This window comes from Oryzias latipes, chromosome 2 (assembly GCF_053564925.1).
Source record: "Oryzias latipes strain Hd-rR chromosome 2, Olatipes_Hd-rR_3.1".
NCBI classification, from domain to species: domain Eukaryota; kingdom Metazoa; phylum Chordata; class Actinopteri; order Beloniformes; family Adrianichthyidae; genus Oryzias; species Oryzias latipes.
In genome coordinates, this window is record NC_136238.1 from 18,487,231 (window position 1) to 18,508,612 (window position 21,382).

General features: G+C 39.7%; 1 protein-coding gene across 1 annotated transcript; it reads left to right on the top strand.

The window, feature by feature from the left end:
• Positions 1-825: 825 nt before the first annotated feature.
• On the top strand, positions 826-21,151 carry LOC105355529 (uncharacterized). The gene is made up of 6 exons (XM_023964431.2): positions 826-1,229; positions 1,449-1,705; positions 7,665-7,718; positions 8,654-8,734; positions 16,259-16,333; positions 20,575-21,151. Exons 2-5 carry the CDS (start codon positions 1,459-1,461, stop codon positions 16,327-16,329), a joined length of 453 nt encoding a protein of 150 aa, XP_023820199.1. The 5' UTR covers positions 826-1,229; positions 1,449-1,458; the 3' UTR covers positions 16,330-16,333; positions 20,575-21,151.
• Positions 21,152-21,382: the final 231 nt, after the last annotated feature.

Consider the following 21,382-nt stretch of genomic DNA (forward strand, 5'->3'; position numbering starts at 1 on the left):
CTCTTGCAATGCAGCGAAATATGTTTGTCACATTATGACAACTTGGTCAACCATTTTGCAGTTAATGACTTATACGATGAACTAATAACTAGGTATTTTGAGGAGTAAGACTATTGCACAATGAACTATATAATATATTTTGATCAACATGACATAAACAATTGATAATGTAGCAAAGAGCAGAGAATTGTACATAATCATTTGCATGGATGTACCAAAGCAATTGCAACTTGTTCAAAGAAGTGAGAAACTGCTTATATGATGTGCACAAGTGACATCATGATGTGAAGATTGAACAAATAGTTTTGGGAATTTCATTCTGATCTGAGAATTGTACTAAAGTGACTGAGAAAAACCGTAAGGAGTAGTTACATTTATTTTTCCTTACATTTAGTTACAAGTATAAGTTACATCTGGCCCTTTGAGGACAACCACTTAAGTGATGTGGCCCTCAGTGAAAATGAGTTTGACACCCCTGATCTAAACCCACATGTACCTGCAGAGTCCTCTTTACTGAAGGTCTCGTGGTTTGATGAAGTGGTCCAGAAAAAAAGACGCATTTGAACTTTCCTCCCCTAAATCCCTCATAATACCCACTTTGCTGCAGCTCCAGGTCACGTGGGTCAAAAGTGCTCAGAGAGATCAAGATCAACCCGTCAATCCTGCAATCAAGGACATTTTCATCTACATCCACTAAGAGGGAGTGGTGCGCCACAGGCAGAAACTAAACGCACTCTGTTATAGTTTCTGCGGCGCGCACGCGCCTCCTTCTCCTCCTCATTTCCGTGATCAGGAAAAGTTGCACGCTTGAAAAGGGGGGGCGCAGTGGGTTGTTTTACAGAGAAAGGAGATAACAGCGTGCGGAGCACTCAGAGCCAATTTGTCCCCATCTGGAGGGGGATCCAGAGGTAACAGCTGGTGTGCCAAACGCAGGATCGGGTCTTCTCCAGCGGGGTCCACATCAGTCATGAGGCTGCTCAGGGAAGGGCCGGCATGTGAGAATAATGATGGTCACTGATCCACTCTACGCGCTCCGCCGCCTCCACCCACTGGAATAAGATGCCACCGTGCCCACGCGCTTGGCATGCCACTCAGAGACTAACCTGGTATAAACCGAGAACAAATACACGCAGCGACGAGTTCACAGGAGAAGCAGCGAGGTAGTGCCCGGATTCAGAAAACGGTGCGCCGGGGAGACGGAGGCGCATAGTGGCGCGCGACGAGGAGAGGTGAGAAACCGGTCTGCACAGAGGGAGTAGCTGTGTGTGTTCAAAGATATGCTTTAGTTTACGGCAACACCTCCAATAAAAAGATCAATAAAAATTAAAGATTAATGGATAAAGGGACACACGTGGAAACGCGTTTTCCTATGTCAAGTTTGAAAAGTTGAGATTTGGCGCCAGTGAGGCGAAGCGCGCATCTAACACCTCCTGACGCGCCCCTCACAGGTCCACAGTGATGCTGTTCCTGCGGCCCCCGGTCCTCTCCGCGCTCCTTCTCTTTCTTCTCCTGCTCCTGGTGCTCCTGTCATCGGGACGATGCGGCGCAACGCCGCGTCACCGCGGCTCCGGCGCGCGCGGGGAGCGCTCCGGGGACGGACGCGAAATGATGGAGCAAGCTGGCCGCAAACACAGGAACCCAGTAATACTCACGGGACGCGGATTTAGGGGCAATGAGAGGAGGAACAGACAACACCACAGAGCGGGTCAGTACTGATGACAGAGCGGTCCCATGTTGGGATGTTTTTAACCTAGCTCCAAGGTTATAAAGGGAACAACTCAGGGACCAACTCAGGAAAACATAAATTGGGTTTAATAGAAATACTATAACCCAAAAGATTAGTTTTGCTCCAAAAAGTTACCCAAAAATATGTTCATATATAAAAAAAACAAGAATTTGGTTGGATAAATAAACCCTCATTATAGCACTATATGGTCCTTGGCTTTTCTGAAGTGGGTCCATTCCTTCACGGATGAACTAAGTACATAATGCTTGCTTTTTGGTTCTTTGCATTAGGAACCACTAAAACATAGAAAACTTTAGTCATTTACAGATTTAACTCATATTTTAATGTGGAATGTTCCTACAAATGCAAAAAATGTTTACCTTAAATTTAAAAAATGCAGGGCAGCCTCAATTTAGGCATCTCAGAACAGGTGGTACAGAAACAGCAGAAATGCTTCAGTAGAGACACCTCTATCCTTCAGTCATGGATGCTTAAGAACTTTTTTTTCCTTTGGATGTCTCAGATAAAACCCACTTAACCCATCAGATATTTACATTGGCTGCGCTGATGCAGTCGGAAAATATTCTGTCAACACCAGGAAAATAAGTCAGCATCTCACATAAACACTTTCATTTGGTTGTCAAACATCAGTGCTATAGAAAATCGATCTTCTCGCTTCTACTAACAGACCAGCAGGCCTGCACTGTGAAACCCTTCAAAGAAAACAAACACGTCCGTTTATGTTTTAATTCAGTTCTAAAATTAAAAATGAAACAAAGTGGGATCACATATCAGCACAAAAACAAATTGTAAGCATCTTCATTCCGCCTGTAGAGCACATGTTTTTGCAGTTGGCTTTTGCACGGCCGTAAAATAGTAAAAACCTTATAAATGAACTTGTTGTCTGAAAACGCTTGGAGCCTCAAACGTCTTGACTCCCTTTGTGGTTTCTTTTTTGCAGAAGTCCCTTAGGCTACTGTTTTCTATCTGAGTTCTTCCAAGTGGTCACAAAAATGGAGCAGGGTTATTCTGAAGCCATGTGAACTTTAGCTTTAGCCCTTTGCACCTGAGATTTAAAGGTGAAGCCCATGCAAGAATTTTCATTTGCTTTTAGTGTGACGATTAAAAAAGCAAGGTTGGTAATTAGATGAAGAGATAAAGTAAATAATTTAATGCAATTATCTCTATTTAAAACATTTTTGATACAATTGTTTCTGAAACCAACCATGCATCCATCTATCCATCCATCCATCCATCAATCCATCTTCTTCCACTTATTCGAGACGGGGTATCAGGGGCAGCAGTCTAAGCAAAAATGCTCAAACTTCTCTCTCCCTGACCACTTCCTCTAGCTCCTCTGGGGGGACCCTGGGGTGAACTCAGGCCAGTCGAGAGACCTAGTCTCTCCAGAGTGTCCTAGGTCTTCCTCAGTGCCTCCGCCCAGTGGGACATGCCCGGGACACCTCCCCAGGGAGGCATCTGGACCAGATGCCTGAACCAAATCAATTGGCTCCTCTCGAAATGGAGGAACATAGATCGACTGGTAAATTTAGAGCTTTGGTTCCTTAATCAGATTCCTTTGTCACCAAGACGGCCCGGCACAATGACAGCATAACAGTGGAAGCTGACTGGTGGACAAGACCCTAAGTAACTAGGGGCTTCAAACTCGGCTGCATGGCATGCTAGATATCCTGGCTCAATGAAGTGAACGGGCACATCATCTGCAAAGAGCAGAGAGGAAATCCTGTGGTTCCCAAACCAGACCCCCTCCACCCCCCTTTTGTGCCTAAGAATTCTGTCCATAGATTATGAACCGAACCGGCAACTGAGGAGCCCCCGAGAGCTTTTCTACTACCTCAGAGGCTTTAGCCTGGATGATTTACCCCTTAGTCCCCATCCTCTGCTTTCTCAACATACTGTAAGGGGTATCAGCAGGATTGAGGAGATCCTTAAAATATTTTTACCACTGAACCAACATTATCCACAGTTGAGGTCAACAGCTCTTTTTAGTGGTCCACTAAAAATTGTGCCAGCGGAGAAAAGGGAGGCACTAGAGGTTGTTTCTTTAACTACGCTGTTTATTTTGCAAGTGTAAAAGTTCACCTAACTCTGGTGCTAACTGTGCCCACATGTTCACTGGACGGACAATCTGACAAAAAACAGAGTTTTCCGAACAGCAAAAACTGAACCCCGAAGTGGAATGGGCACATTTCCTTTTTAGCACTTTACTTTGCCAAAATGTTCCAAAATGTCACCAAACAGTGAGTTTTGTTGATGAGTCCACTCACTTTTTAATTAGCCCTTGTGCTTTCTTAGATGACCCCACCCTTGCATTGACGTGTTATTCCTACCATGACAAAGGTGGATAAAGGTGGAAAGATTTCATGTAATCCATGGACATCAGTGAAGATCACAAATCATTGAAGAAAAAAGGTTCAGAGCACTGTCTAGTGGGTCTAGATGACCCAACTCCCAATGTTAAAGTGCCTAGGATAGCACAAGGGTTACAAGAAGAGTTCATAGTAGTTATGATTGAGAAAAAATGGACATCAGTGGAAAATTATTCCTTCTTGAAACCAGCCTCCTCTGGTCTTTTGAGGAACTGCATCATTTTGTACCTTCAAGTTTGTGTCAAATCAGGAACAGAAGATGTGGTCTTGGTATGGACCAAACGTAATGCCAGAGTGGACCAAAGTGCATAAATGTACTTATTTCCATTTCGGCTTTTCCCATTAGGGGTCGCCACAGCAAAACAATCTCTCCTTTGAGGATGAGTCGCATGGTTAACTTGGCAATGTTTTATGCCGGATGCCCTCCCTGACGCAACCTCCTCAATTTATCCGGGCTTGGGACTGGCACAGAAGCAGAGAAGGGAATAGGGAGCAGCCCGGATTCGAACCCTGGTTTCACAGACGGAAGGCGCTGCAAACCAGAACAAGCTAAACTGTCTCCCCAAAGTGCAGAAATGTACTAAAATGAGTAAATGGAGGATTAGGTGGACTAAGCCTTTTTTTCTTTGTATTCTTCCCTCTTGCTCAGGCAATACTGCTCCCAAGTGATCCGCATGTGGAATTGCAACCTTTTTCCGGGCAGTTTGGTTTGCTTCAGTCTCTACAACGCTTCATAGTGTTTGAAAGCAAACCAAACCAGACGAAACCGAGTCCACAGGACCATCCTACTGTGAAAGCAACTTAATGGGGCTCTTGACAGTGATTGTGACTGATTTTTATACTTCACAGACAGATGCCATCTAGCTGCACTTTGTATCCTTTCCCCATTGGTATCTCACCTATAATCAACAACAACCCAACAATTCAAAAAGGGTGATATCTCTTCACCCAGGAGAAGATCTGGTCTCACTTGGCTTTAAATAAAAAGAGGGACTTGGAATTTTACATTTCTTAAAAGCTGATGAGGCATGATGATCTTGAAGAAAGAGCGGGAGATAAGATGGGTTGCAGTGACTGCTTATAAAAGCAGCTGCTAAAGTATGGCTGGTTTGGCGATGTTTTCATCACTGTTTGTTGCAGATAATTGAATAAAGCCTTAAGAAATGGTCACCCCTTTGCATGGGGGAGTAATATGAAGCTAATATAAACTCTACAATCCCCATTAAAATGGATTTGTTTAAAATTTCAAGAACTCCTGATAAGGAGATCAGAACTTTCTGGAGTCTTAGAATTTATGGACCGTGCTGGTTGCTTATTTTTTACGTCACTTTTAAAACATCAACGTTGACCCTTAAACAAGAACTCAAGTATCTTATCTTTTTGACAGCCTCTGGTTTGATAGCATTGGAGTGTGTCTGATATACAGGCAGACATACTGCATCATGGGAAAAACATCATAGTTCAGATGAGGTCGTGACCTGAAAATCATCTCTATTCACTGTATCCATCCTTATTTAAAAAAAACAAAAAACAAAAACTCCCCATCGTTCCCATTTATAGCTCCACTGCTGACTCAACTTCTCATGAGGACGGAGATGGTTTTTTCGTACATTTTTTTAAGCTTAACAACACACGCTGACCTCCATCTTCTCAAAAAGTGATCTTTGTGAGTCTGGTTGGATTCTTCAGAGGTCTGTGCCGCCTGATACTGAGCGGTAAACTTTGGAGCTGAACTTTGTGTCGGAAACAACGGTTTTCTTGTGGGAGCAGAGGCACGCAAAGTTTTCCCCGGCTGTGTCACAAGGTCGACCATGATAGGTTTCTTCATATCCTAATTTTTCCAACTTTTTTTTTTCTTTCAACCCGCTGATGCGGGTGGTAAGGTTTTAAAAGCATCCAAATTTGTCAAGTTTTCTACTGACTCTTTATTAAGTGATTTTTAGTTCTTGTTATTTTACAGACATCATTGGGAAAAGGGATGTAAAAGAAGAGGACTTAAGACGGCTTTTTTTGGTGTCTTCCTTTAGTTGTGATTTGATGATTTTGGCATATAAACACAAAATAAAAAGCACAAAAGCACAAAGATAGCTGAGCTGCACGGGTGGTTAACCTCAACTGAACATCCACATCTGCAGGCATCAGCTTGAAAACAAATAAGCCTTAAGTTCTTTTTGACTTTCGCTTCATTTTAGGGAGACTTATAGATGTGCACATGCATAAATCTACTATAAAGAAAACATTCAAGTGATGTGATTTGATGACCAGAGCTTAATCCAAAGGGCCATTGTGTCTATATGTAAGACACTTGAAGTCAGTTTGTCCTCAGATGAAGACACCTGTTAGTTATTTTGGATAAAAGTCCATCCATCCATCCATCCATTCATTCATTCATTCATTCATTCATTCATTCATTCATTCATTCATTCATTCATTCATTCATTCATTCATTCATTCATTCATTCATTCATCAATCTATATATCCATCCATCCATCCATCCATCCATCCATCCATCCATCCATCCATTCATCCATCCATCCATCCATCCATCCATCCATCCATCCATTCATCCATTCATTGAACCATCCATTCATTCATTCATTTATCCATCTATCCATCCATCCATCCATCTTTCCATACATTCATTGAACCATCCATTCATTCATTCATTCATTCATTCATTCATTCATTCATTCATTCATTCATTCATTCATTCATTCATTCATTCATTCATTTATCCATCTATCCATTCATCTATACATCCATTCATCTAACCATCCATCCTTCCACCATTCATTCATTCATTCATTCATTCATTCATTCATTCATTCATTCATTCATTCATTCATTCATTCATTCATTCATTTATCCATCTATCCATCCATCTATCCATCCATTCATCTAACCATTCATCCTTCCATCCATTCATTCATTCATTCATTCATTCATTCATTCATTCATTCATTCATTCATTCATTCATTCATTCATTCATCCATTCGTTCATTCATTCATTCATTCATTCATTCATTCATTCATTCATTCATTCATTCATTCATCCATCCATCCATCATCCACCCATCCATCCATCTATCCACAGTCAGGGTCATGGGGTTGCTGGAGCCTATCCCAGCTACTGCTTGGTGAATGTTGAGTACACCCTGAAAAAATTGCCAATAATCACCAACCACTGTGCAGCCCTTTGGATAAAAATGCAAAATTGCAAAGACCAAGTGGTAGAGAGATCAGTTTAGGATGCATCTGTACAACTTTCATAAAAACACTAAAAGAAAAAGAAAAATATTGAGGTGGGGTGTCATTGTGTCAAAAACGCTCCTGGCTTTTGGTGGATAATTTCTGCTGAATTAATTTTTTAGCAAATTAATAAACCGTATTTTTTGTGGAAATTGTTTCTCTTGACAAATATGTGAAAAACAGAAGAAAATGGACTCAGGGTTGTAAATTAGTGGTAAAGCCCTGCAAAAATGGTTGTTATTGCAGATATATATATAATTTTTTTTTTAAGTTGTTTTTTTTGTTGTTTGTTTGCAGAAAGTCACTCCAGAGATTCACAACAAAAGGAAAAGTTCATCATTCACATAACAGGTATGAACAAAGCAGCACATTAAGGAAATACTAAAAAAAAAAAAAATAGCAGATTACGGTATATGCTTTAAATGTGGGTTGGTGGAACTTTATAACCCTGCTGCAGGGCTCTAGTCATTACACACTGACAGCAAGTCGGGAGATGTTTTTGCCGTCTCTTAACGTGCACGTGACAGATTAAAAAGGTGTTTTCTGACAAACAAGAAAAAAAATCCATAGATTTTATATTGATATTGTATTTTCTAAGTGAAGATCAATTTGATTCATCGCTTTTTTTCCCTCAAGCCAAGGGTGTAGTTTCTTCTTTTAGCATTTATCATTCCGATCATCTTTTGATCTATTGTAAAAGCGGTCCCAGTGGTCTTTTATTTATGATTATTTGTTTATAGGAAAAACAACACAAAAAAACCCTGTGTTGTTTCCTAGGACATTTTCTGCAGAGCAGCTGTAGTTCAGTAGAAATTCCCCTCTGAGTTGCGGGCGGGAAGTGTTGGCGCAGAGTGTGCCCACCCCCCTTCCCCTCCCTGTTACAGAAAGCTCTCCGTTTACATGCTCTCCTGATAGCTTACAGCCCCTCACAACCCCAACTTAACATTAGATGTGCAGCAAAAATGGCGAGCTGTATTGGAGCTATCCAGCCGTCTGCTCCTGTTTTACAAAAATTTGAATAAAGAAATACTTAGACATGAAACGTTGAACTTAATTTTCTTTATATCTGCCCTTCATCATCAGAAAAATGCCTCAAGAACATGTTGAAAAAAAAAAGCAGCAAATTCCCACTTGCTCCATTCCAAACTTGTGATTAAATGGATTAAAAGCCACAATGTTTCTGAAAGTTGTGGTTAAATGCAAGTGATGATGCTTTTGTTTCAGTCATTAAAAGATTTATAGCCCACCTGAGAAAATTGTTACTTTATTCTTCCTTTTGCCCTCAGGTCCTCTCTACTTCGACCCAAAGTGCCGGAAACAATTTTATAGACTTTACAACAACACCAGGGAATGCACAGTACCAGCTTGTGAGTATTGGTTGTTTAAGTGTTTGTCGGTTTAAATCTGAGAATGTGCTTCTGAAAAAAGACCCTCACTCAAAAAAGTGCAGTTTTATTATCAAAAATTGCTGTTAAAAACACTCAAATGCTAAAAATATCAGGCTACACTGAAAATGGGAATAGATCTGATCTGTTTTTTTCCAAACGAAGTGCAAATTGAAGTTTTAAAGTATATACATTTTCCACATTATAAAAGGGGCACCTTAAAACCTTATTTAACCCTTGTGCTATCTTAGATGACCCCCCCTTCCATTGATGTGTTCTCCCTACCATGACAAATGTAGATAAAGGTGGAAAGATTTCATGTAATCCATGGACACCAGTGAGGTTCTCAAATCATTGAAGAAAAAAGGTTGAGAGCTCTAGTGGGTCTAGATGACCCAACTCCCAATGGTAAAGTGGCTAGGATAGCACAAGGGTTACATTAAAACGTCAAAAAAAAATTTTTTCTTGCTGAAACAAGGTTTGGTGTTATTGTAATAACAGTAACACGGCTAACTACTTCCAAGGTTGGGAGTTACAAGTATTGTTAATACACTAATGCAGCTAACATATAGCAATGGCAAAGTGTGTTTTTTTTGGTGCTGTTATGCTATTACATTTTTTTTTGTGCAATTAGACAATCATGACCTGTTATTTATTAGTCTAATTAGACATTGTGGCGCAGTAAAAGACTAAAATACAACTAAAAAAACGGCTTCATGAAGCTTTCTTATTAACAGACTTCCAACCTTTACTTTTACACCAACAAGGTTTTTTATTTTTTTATTTTGAACAATTAAAAAAAAAAAATAGAAGAAAACATCAGGTCAAGAGTTATCTAATTTAACACATAAAACGTAGGAACACTTTTCTGAGCAATCCAAAATATATTGACCACAAACTTTTTATTAATACCATAATTTTTAAGTTGACTTAACCGATCAGTTCTATGTGGTGTACCCCATTAATCTATGATAACGAACACATTGGGAGTTAGCATGTGCTGCATACGTGCACACCAAGACAAACGCTGGAAGGCAATGTGTTTTCAACTGAGTTCAAATAAAATGTTCATGCAAGTAAACAGTTGGATCCTTGTTTGTATTAGAGTACATATAATAGTTATAGATTCAAAATGAGATTAATGCAATAAAAAAGTAAAAATAATGCTCTAATTTGACTCTAATACATTAAATGCAGTGACACCCCTAGTTTTTTTATGTTTAACTATCAAGGTTAAGAGTTAGCATAGTTGCATTAACGTTATATATAGCAATATCAGTTTGTTTTTTATGTGTTGCTAACAAGGTTGGGAGTTAAATGGATTCTGCTAACATGGCTAATGTGTAGCATGTCACAAACAAGTTCTAGAGTTCATGTGAAAACGGTTAATAAAATCTGACTGACAGACTTATTTCCGACTCTTTTGTCTCCCAAAATGCGCCTTATAGTTCGGTGCGCCTTATATACGACATAAATTCCAAAATAGACCATAGGACACAAAATACGGTAGTTATCTTAAGTGTGGTCCTCCGGGGCCTCCATCTTTCATCACCACGTCTGAACACAGCTGATTCAGCTCAACATAAATTTCCGCAGAGACCAGATAATGACAGTCATTATATGTCAGATGTGCAGGTAAACATGCAGGATGGTGGGCCCTGACGACAAAGAAACTCTTGTTTAAAATGAACCCTGGATCAATAAGAATTAAACTTGACACATTAGATGTCCTAATTTACATGACTTTAAATGCAATTACTTGCTGCCGGGCCGACTCCTTTCATTGTCTGCTGCTGTGCCTTGTCACTGCAGAGTTGGAGATCCACAGCAGGATAAGGCATGTTTTAACACATAACTGCAATACCAAACACAGTTATCAATGTAATCGTGTTAGGACAGCAGCAGCTCTTATGATTTTAAATCATGCATGTCGTTTAGTGTTTGTGTTGGAGATTTCAGAAGTGCATGTGTGCACAAAATGTGTGTACATCTTTCTATCTGGAGATTACTATCCAGTGATTAAGGACATTCAATGCTCCCTGCACGCTGTATTTCTTTTTAGAGTGATTTTTCTCTCTTCTTACTTTAAAAAACTATATCAATATAAGTGGTTACATGTGAATGCAGACTCAAGACATTTGATGTTTACATTTTGGTAAAGGAGATGCACTACAGATCTAAAAAAAAAGAGAGAGAGATTATCAGAATGTTGATGTTACTCCATGATCCCAGGATGAGTTTGCTGTAAAATCAGTTAGTCAGCCATATTAAATCATGTCAGTAAAAAGATTCACGTTTACTGCAGTTTTATTGAACATTTATTGCATTTTTTTGAATTGTTTCTCCTGAAATGCATGCTAATTACATATTCGTGTAGACTTCTCAAAATGCTACAACAAAAACCTCTTAGCAAAATGCTGAAATAATTAAGAGCATTTGTTAAAACTGGTAAAGCTAGTCATAATTAAACAAGCACTCTAGCTTTTTTTTCAAATATTAAACTAGATAATAGAAAATATTGATTGATTTTATTAGAAAGAAATGTCGTTTGTTAGTCAAAAACACAGATTTTCTGTTTGTTTTTAATGAAGTTCATTAGAGAAAGTCTCAACAGTGTTAAGTTTAAAATAATAGGAATGTAAAACGCTTGTTCAGAACCCACCCAAATTGGTTTTTGCAAACGAAAAACAAAACAAAAAAAACAGTTAATTTTTAGTAAAGTAGATTTAAAAATCTCAAGCATAACTCTAACCACGGGAGTGTGGGGTATCTGTAAACTGCAGTCTATGCGTAAAGGCGGGGTGCGCCATGGATATCAGTTCATCACACACAGGGACAAACATGCATCCAATCCCAATGGGCAATTGGTAGACACTGCGAGAAAGATGGTTGGCTGATGCTTTTTTTTTATTTGTAAATATGTATTCTTTGTGATGACCCACGATTGACTCACACTACCTTCTGATTTCAGTCGATGTATTGTCACCACTGTTCATCCAACCTCCACACAGAAAGAAACCTCTAGAGAGTTGAACTCGGACCTACAGTACTTGATGTAAAATGTTGGTGGTGACCTACTCGCCTGAGCAACTGTGTAAATGGAAACACTAGCTTCTAAGAAAATAGCAACATTTTTATCTAAAGACACAAAGATGTTGCAGTTGGAAAACAGCTTCAGGGTGACAGCGAATCTGAAACCGTAATAGCCTGAACTGAACCGATCTGTGTCACTCAATGGAAACTGAAAATGGTTGAATTGGTCCAACTCAGTTGATGTGCAGATGAAGTCTAAGATTATAGATATTCATTGCACTTTAACACTCTGCTGGATTTATTTAAAAAAATTGATTTACCTTTTTTAAAATCAAGATAAATATGGAATCTGGCTGTGATGGTTGGTGTCCAAGGAATGCATTATACCAACAATGGTTGTTCTGACATGTTGGCAGGATAAACAGCTGACATCACGATGTTTGGCCTTTTTGTGGTTCTAGTGTTTCTTTTTGGACAGTTGTTACACTTCTCCCCATGCAGCCGTCTTTGCGAGTTTTAAGAGCTCGATACTGAAAAAAGTCCACAAAAAAAACAAAATGCTGTCCATGCAAGACGTAAAATGAAAAATGCCAAAAACGTAGAAACTGCGCAATCATTCCTGTGTGTTAAGGATGTACGTTGTGAAGGCAGCTGCATTTTTTTTCTGTCAAAGGGGAAAGTTACAGGATACGTTCAATCTTGTCTGTCGATTGTTTACATAAATCTGACGGATTATTGGCTGATGTCTGTCAGACAAAAGAGTGGAAATAGTTTATTTTGGTTCCATTTTCTTAGCTTTACCACAGGGTGTTGCTGTCATTGTGGGTTTACAGAAAAGACTTAATGTACCGTGTTAACAATGAATAAAGCAGTGGAGGAGATTGCACTACCTGCCCCGGTTTTGCCATCTAGTTGTCTAACTCGATGGTTTCTAAATACACAACTTTTAAGGGTTAGCTGATCCTAAAAGTAATCATTTTAAACTGAAGTTTTTCTATCTCTTTCTTTTTAAGCGTATACTTATATAGCGCTTTTCTACCTTCTTCAAGTCCCATTCACCCAGTCACACACCCATTAACGCACTGGTGGTGGCCCCGGTGCTGAACACTGGAGCCAGCCTCCCACCAGAGGTTCAGTGTCTTGCCCAAAGACACTTTGACACATGGGTGTGTCGAAGTGGGAATCGAACCTGCTATCTTACGATAATGGGTCAACCGCCCTGCCGCTGCACGGCCGCCCCTTTTTTAGTTTGCCTCTGTTTTTACATGTGAATGTAAAAGGTTTTCCACTATCACTTTTACTCCAACACCACCTCGTTTCACCTTATGCAACCAGCCTCCCTCATAAGTAAAATGTTTGCTTTGCTGCCAATTTTTTTTTTTCCGTAACTTAACCCTTGTACACCGGAGCTTTAGAGTTGAATCACCGTAACTCTACAACCGTTTACAAGATTAAGGAAATTCCAACGGCTTCTGAAGCAAAGAAAAGCGGATGTGTTGCCGATGTGCACCACTTGGCGAATACTTGGATGGTGCTTTTCTATTTTACTTGAAGGCCCAAAGCACTTTACAGTCCCATTCACTCACACACACGCATTTTCATTCACTCACTGATAGCGACTTATATAGGTGCCAAGCTATAACCACCAGGAGCAATGTGAGGTTAAGTATTTTGCCCAAGGACACTTCGACATATAGGTAGGCAAGGGAGGAACCTGCGATCTTTCAATTAGAAGTTAACCCCTCTGGATATGAGCTGTTGGATGTCAGCGCAGCGCAAACCTTCTTATCACTGCTTCAGTTCGTAAAGCATGCGTTATTTCGTGTCGCTGGCGACAGCTCTGGTACTAATTGGTTAACTAAAACAGAAATACATTTACTGTACTGCCGACTCATTCACAGACCTTCTGACATGGTTTCTTTTCCAAAATGAACGCAACTTATGGCTGCCTATCTTCAATTACAAAGTCTTGTTGGAAAACAGACAGACCGATTCATTCCTACATTAACTTTGACAAAGGGTACATTTCAATGCAGAACAAAGATTCATCAAACACTGTTTTGGCTACACTCACAAGTCTTTGAGTTTGGTTTTTTTAATTTTTTGGGAACTTACTAAAAATTATACACAATTAATGCAACAGCTGAGGCATTAATTGTGTATAACAAAGAGTGTTGATTGTGCATTAATAATACCCAATTAATGCAACATCTGAGGCATTGCAAGGCCAAATTGCGTCGTATCAGAGATGGGGACTTGGAATTGAGACTTGGACTTAAGGTGTACTCAGAGTGGACACGTTTGGTCCGAAACAAATTTTCAGGAGTACACCGGGACCCATCTTTCAAGGTGGCCTCAGTTTGTTTTCAATTGGACTGAGCTCCGGTTCGCTCTGAGTTTTTCTCAGTCTGAATAGGCAAAAAATGTTGTAACCTGACTTTGATGCGGTCATTTAAAATTGGTCAACGAAATTTCAAGTTTGAATAAGTGAACCATCCCGACAGGACTTTCATTATTTGTTCTTGCATTGCTTTACCCCGCCCTCATAATTCCTGGCCAATGACTGTTTTCTAGTCACAAGCTTTTGTTTACAGGATTTAGTTCAAAACAGAAATGTCGGGTTGAAAGGCAGTCTGAATATAAACCAAGCGCAGAGTGCTTCCTCATCACCTCTGTCAATCAGGGATGGTTTTTTGGACCTAACAACAAATTGGATGTATAGCTTTGTCAAAAATATCTTGGCGTGCAGAAACACAGAAATTGTTCTGCTGTGGTCCTCAAAAACGTCCCATAATACTATACCTTCTTAACTAATCTTTAAAGTTTTGAGTAGGTTATTAAGGATGTCAAGTTATGGACTGCTTGGTTTAAAGCAGTAGTCCACACCCTTTATTGCACCACTATGGAAGCAATTCTGTGACATAAATAAAAAGCAAAGTCAAAACCAGAAATGCTTTTTCATTTTCAAAATGAAGCTGCATTTTTTGACTCAAAAATAAAACGGAAAAGCAATCCACCAAAATGCTTTTCATTTCCTTCCTCAACACTACTTATTCTGTCACTTAATTAAAATTAAAATGAAAATAGTATTTGACATTTAATTTTTAAGACATTCTCTGGTACCACAGACTGGTTTAATGTGGCGGATTCATGTAAAAGAAATAAAGTGATACAACTTGTATAAAAATTGTATATTTTTAAAATGGTAAAAATGTGAATCCAGTGTATATTGAACTTTATTAGCAGTGTCCTTGCAACAAAAGAGAGCCGATTGCAGCTCATTATGCAGAAAAGGCTTTGTAAATGATAATAAACAACCTGTCAACTGAAATCTAAATTTCTAGTATGACTTCTATTACCACCTGTATAACACCGGAGCATCACAACCATTACTTTCTGCTTGTACATTGAGAGTATTGCTGCATGTCTTAAGTAAGGGTTAATGGCCGTGGAAGCCTGAACCGTCCTTTGCTTCCGCGAAGTGCATTAAAAAGTAGTAACCGCACACTTCGAAGGCCATTAACCCGCTTATACCATGGTCATTTACAAAAAAAAATATTTTTCAATCAGTTTTAGTACTTTATTCTTGTTTTTTTTTCGATTTGGATCACTTTTCTCATAAACAGCGTACTATATGTTACGTGATGCGGCGCGATGCGTGATGCGCCGCATCACGTAACATATAGTACGCGTCGCGCAGCACCACCGCTGCAGTCAAGATTCGGCGATATATATATGCTGATCGTCCCGATGGGTTGAATAAAGCATCAATTCAGAGGGAAAGTTAATCGCTTACCGCTTGTTTTTGCCCAGATGATGAAGCAAAAGGTTGTTTTACAGAAGCCGGCGCAGTGATACAAATCATTTAAGCTAGCCGACCGGAACTTCTTTTTTCACCGTGCGGTTATCAGGTTTTAACGCATACCCAGCAGCCAATCAGAATCGAGTATTCAACCGGACCATGGTATAAATATTATTTAATAGTATGTGCCATAACAGAGATGTACATTACTGTAGCTACAAACTTTATGATACCACTATAGCTAAAGTATAGAGTTGGAAATCTGTAAGTCACAGCGATGACTTTATTAGTTTCACCTTGCTCCTATAAAGCAGGACTTTTCCCCTCATGTTTGTTTTTTTTAATACTTTTGTAATGCAGCTCTAAAAGGCCTCCTAAATTGCCCCTAAGAACTAATAAAGTTTATTAAATTAGCAGTAATCGATCATAAGCAGCAGTAACAGTGATAATTTCTACGCTTTGCCAACATCTGAAAAACTGATCCTACTTTTATCACGTTGAACAGCATTTGCTCAGGACCAAGAATTTAAGGAACTAACTTCCTGTCTTTAGAGTGAGTCCATCCTGGTCCTCGTGATCCTGCAGCTGGAGGTCTTATCTGCCCTTAGAAACATTTCAGTGCCTCTTTTTTCTGTCAGACATAAACACTCTTTGTTTCCTTTCCCCTGCAGTTTATAGAAGATGTGCTCAACTGCTGATTCAACTGGCGAAGAACCCTCGTTGTGCAAAGAAGGCATCCTGAGACGGTGAGATGGAGGGTGATCGCTGAAGCTAACAGAGCAAATACCGTAGACACTGTTCTGCTTAAGGCTACATAAGGAAAAGTTAGTTCCACCGGCACACAGGTCAAAGTTCAGACATGGAGAAAATAACACAAAGTCCTTCCCTAAGAAAAATAAGAATATTTCACACATTCATTCTACGGGCTTTAGGCCAGTATAGTCTGATGATAAAAGGAGCTTGCGTTGTGACCAATGTTCAAGACCAAACTCTGAATTACATCTTTATCCAGAAAATCTCAGGTTGCACAGCAGAGCGGCTGGCAAGCAGCTGTTTCAGTGCAGACCACAAGACCGCAGAGGAAGAACATCAACATCTCCAACACAATGGCATCTTTGTCTAAATTTGAAGCAATACCTAAGGGAATATGTACTGGGGCTCAACCATAAAATGACCCCTACAGGGACGGAAGAGGTTTCAAGGTGACGAGAACATAAAAATCATTCAGCAGTGCCCTAAACAAATCTGAACACACATTGTTTAGATTAAGGATGTTCACATTTTCACTTTAGTTAAAACGTGAAACAGAAGCAGAAATAGAAGAATAACGGAGACCTGTGGAATCAGAGCAGCCTGGAAAGACCTCAAGTGTTGAATCTTTGGATGTCAAAGTGAAAAAAGCTATAGGGAAAATAATGCTGTGGGGAAAGCCAACAAGCAATGCCTGTGGGTGAAACAATGGGCAAACCTATACGGGGCATGCAGGATGCCTGGACAAAATATCAAGGTTGTACACCACTCAGTGAGCCCGTAGACCCAAAACATTTGTGAAAATTTTTCTACTGGCATGCTGCAGGTGACAGGTTGTAGTGAACACTTATGCAACACGCAAGGATAATTGAGGTTGAAGTAGGTGAGACACAGGCGTATTGTACAGATTTTTGAATTATTTGACCCTAACAAAATCCTCCAGACTAATAAGTGGGCAATTCTTGCATGCAGTCTGGCTGTTAGAAGTAAGGAAATTAGAAAATCAAGGTGAAGTTTGTATGACCTTTCTATGGATGTCCTACAGGCACCTCCGTATCACGCTAACAGCCTGTGCATGCGCATATACAGTGGGACAAAAAAAGTATTTAGTCAGCCACCAATTGCGCAAGTTCACCCACTTAAAAAGATGAGACAGGCCTGAAAATTACATTGTCTGATTTTTAAAGAATTCATTTGCAAATTATAGTGGGAAAAAAGTATTCGGTCAATAAAAAAAGTTTAACTCAATACTTTGTTATATTATCTTTTGATGGAAATAACAGCAGTCAAACTTTTTCTTTAAGTCTTTACAAAGTTTTCACAAACTGTTTCTGGTATTTTGGTCCATTCCTCCATGCAGATCTCCTCTAGAGCAGTGGTGTTTTGGGACTGCCGCTGGGCAACACAGACTTTCAACGCCCACCAGTGATTATCTATGTGGTTGAGATCTGGAGACTGGCTAACCACTCCAGGACCTTGAAATGCTTCTTACAAAGCCACTCCTTCATTACCCGGGCAGTGTGTTTTGGATGGTTGTCAAGTTGAAAGACCCAGCCGCGTTTCATCTTCAATGCTCTTGCTGATGGACGGAGGTTTTCACTCAAAATCTTACAATATATGGCCCCATTCATTCTTTGCTGTACACGGATCAGTCGTCCTGATCCCTTTGCTGAAAAACAATCCCAAAGCATGATGTTTCCACCAGTAGGAATGGTGTTCTTTGGATGCAACTCAGCATTCTTTCTCCTCTGAACAGGACAAGTTAAGTTCTTACAAAAGGTTCTATTTTGGTTTCATCTGACCATAGGACATTTTCCCAATCCTCTTCTAAATCATCCAAATGCTCTCTAGCAAACCTTAGACAGACCTGAACAAGTGTTTTCTTTAGCAGGGGGACATTGCAGGATTTGAATCCCTGGCGGCGCAGTGTGTTACTGATGGTAGCCTCTGTTAGTTTGGTCCCAGCTCTCTGCCGGTCATTCATTAAGTCCCTCTGTGTGGTTCGGGGAGTTTTGGTCACTGTTCTTGTGATCATTTTGACCCTTACGGGGTGAGATCTTGCGGACAGTTCCAGATGGAGGGAGATGATCAATGGTTTTGGATGTCTTCCATTTCCTAATAATTGCTCCCACAGTTAATTTCTTCACACCAGGCTGCTTCACTATTGCAGATTCAGTCTTCCCAGCCTGGTGTAGGTCAACAATTAAGTTTCTGGTGTCCTTAGACAGCTATTTGGTCTTGGCCATAGTGGAGTTTGGAGTGTGAGGATGTGGACAGGTGTCTCTTAGATATATACAGCCAGTTCAAACAGGTGCCATTAATTCAGGTAACAAGTGGAGGACACAGCATCCTCTTACAGAAGATGTTATAGGGTTGTGAGAGCCACTATTCCTGCTTGTTTGTTGGTGACCAAATACTTATTTTCTACCATTGACTACATACTTATTTTCCACCAAAATTTACTGGTAAATTCTTTAAAAATCAGACAATGTGATTAATTTTTTTCACTTTTTCTCTCATAGTTGGTGGCTGACTAAATACTTTTTTGCCCCACTGTACATGCTGAGTCAGTAAGGAGACAGTACTCGCACCTTACTGACACCTACTGACTCTAGTGAGTGCAATATAATGGCACTGTAGCACATCATCAACTGTACAAAATAGGTGCGTGCAACTTACATTATCTTTACAAATACTTTGCAATACACTTAACCATGGAGATGACAATGGTATGTTTCATTTTCATGACATCCCTTGAGGTGCCCCCACAAGCCTCAAAGGAACTGTAAAACACACCTTCACTCCTCTGAAGATGCAGCCGCTCTTCTCTACAACCCTCCACAGGCCCAGACAGCGCAGAAACCCGCACGGGTGCATGTGACTAAGGCTTTAGTTTTATTTATGTCTCTGTTCCAACACACCTGACACAAATTCAGAATAGATCAACTGAAACATTTTGTAAGCCAAAGTCAGGCAAATAAGGACCACTGTTTTTTTATTTATTTTTTAAGTAACAACCTACTAAAAGTGAGGTTTACAAACATCATTAAAGTCAAATCATAAAAATGAAATAGTAAAGTAAATTTGTATATCAAACATCTGGATCATAATGTTACGGAGCCCGTGTCCTGACATGGAAAAAATAAAACATATCTTGTTCCCACGAAATAATATTCCGTTCCCACGTAGCACTATTTTGTTCCCTCGAAATAATTAATCCGTGCGAACGAAATAATTATTCACGTCATAAGTCATTCATAAACACGGATATGCTCTCCGTCCGGCTGCAAAAGCCGCTTTCAGCAGTAACTTCAGGGTCTCTGTCACCCACATTCGTTCAAGAAAAGAAAAAAAAAACAAGAATGATCAACTCATTATTGTCTCAATGAATATAAGAAAAATGTCATAAGATTTAGGATGCCCAAGCTTTGTGCTTTGCCATACCGCAGCGATTCACCTGACATAGCTCCTAGCTCCGCCGCAGAGCTCTTTTGCTTGTAATGCCGGCAATCGGGCAGCTGCGGTATGGGATATTGTAGTTTAGGGTCGAATAGGAATAATAACATTCAGGACTTGTCTTTTATTAACATACTCGTTAGCAGTCATCTTGTTGACTACATGCTACCTAGCCCATCATTAACTTGTCATTCACGTCATAAGGCATTCATAAACACAGATTTGAGCAATATTTGGATTCACAGCAGATACCTTCACATTTCTGCCTGTGTGTGTCTCATTACATTGCACAGAAGACATGGATGATCTTTAAAGATCAAATTTATTTATTTATTTATTTTAAAGAAAACGGCATTTGCAGCAGGACGGAGAGCGTACCAGGATGTGAATGAACCCAGACATGAAAACGTGATTACCAATGCTTTTGTTTTTTTTTAAATAAATAAATCTGATCTCTAAACATCCTCCGTGTCTTCAATGCAATGTAATGAGACACACACAGACAGAAATGTGAAGGAATCTGCTGTGAATCCAACTATTGATCACATCCGTGTTTATGAAGCTAGGAGCTAAGTCCGGTAGGCGAAGCAGCAATCCGTGTGTATGAATGACATATGACGTAAATAATTATTTTGTTTGCAAAAATTACTTTTTTCGTGGGAACGGAATATTATTTTGGGGGAACAAGATACTGTTTCGTTCGCACAACTTAATTATTTTGTGGGAACGAGATATTATTTTGTGTTCTTCTAAAAGGTTTTCTCTGTTTGTTTTCTTACAGACTTTGGACTAAAGAAGCTGCTCTGACAACATGTTGGAAATTGAGCCCAGAAATGTGTTGATTTCCAGCTACTCTTGTACCCCATGTGGAAGAGTTTTTACTTTTGTCTAACTGATATGATGCAGGAACTGCTTGTTTTTTGGCAAAATCAGTTCACTGGTTGGTATTTTTGACTCGCTTGCAGTCGTCTGGAGTAACAGTCCTTCACTCCCTGATCATGTCTCAACCACTCAGTTAAACTTCTGCTGGACACTAAGAAAATCCAGAGTGACAGGAAGCTATTCGTCGTCAACTACAATCAACTTTTCTGCAGCAACTTTCTGTTTTTTTGGCTTTGAGAACTGCAGCTCCACATCAATTCTTCAAATGTTGTTTTCAGTGTTTTTCTGGATTTCCTTTACAGATGAAATCAGCCTTAATCCTTGATGTCAACCTATTAAAAGTTAAATGGGACATGCCACACTAGAGTGGCCTATAATTCTAAAGACTTTCCAGTATATTTATGTTGTTGAAGCTGCCATACTGTGTGCAATATGTACATACTGAAAGAGGAATAAAGATACTGACTTGATACAAATGTTTGCAAAACTGAGGCTTTTTGTTCTTTTCTGATCAGCGACAAACCTGAAGAAACTTGTTTCAGTTTAGCCTGTCAGGGTGCCTAAAAACGCTTTAGGTCAAAGCTCTCTTTATGATGTGTCTGTCGGTAAGCTTTGGCTGGATGTTAAGTTTAACTTAAACCTTTTTTTAGTTTCCCTTGATTGGCATCAAAAAGATTCCTTTAGGTTTAATCAGCGTAGATGGTGTT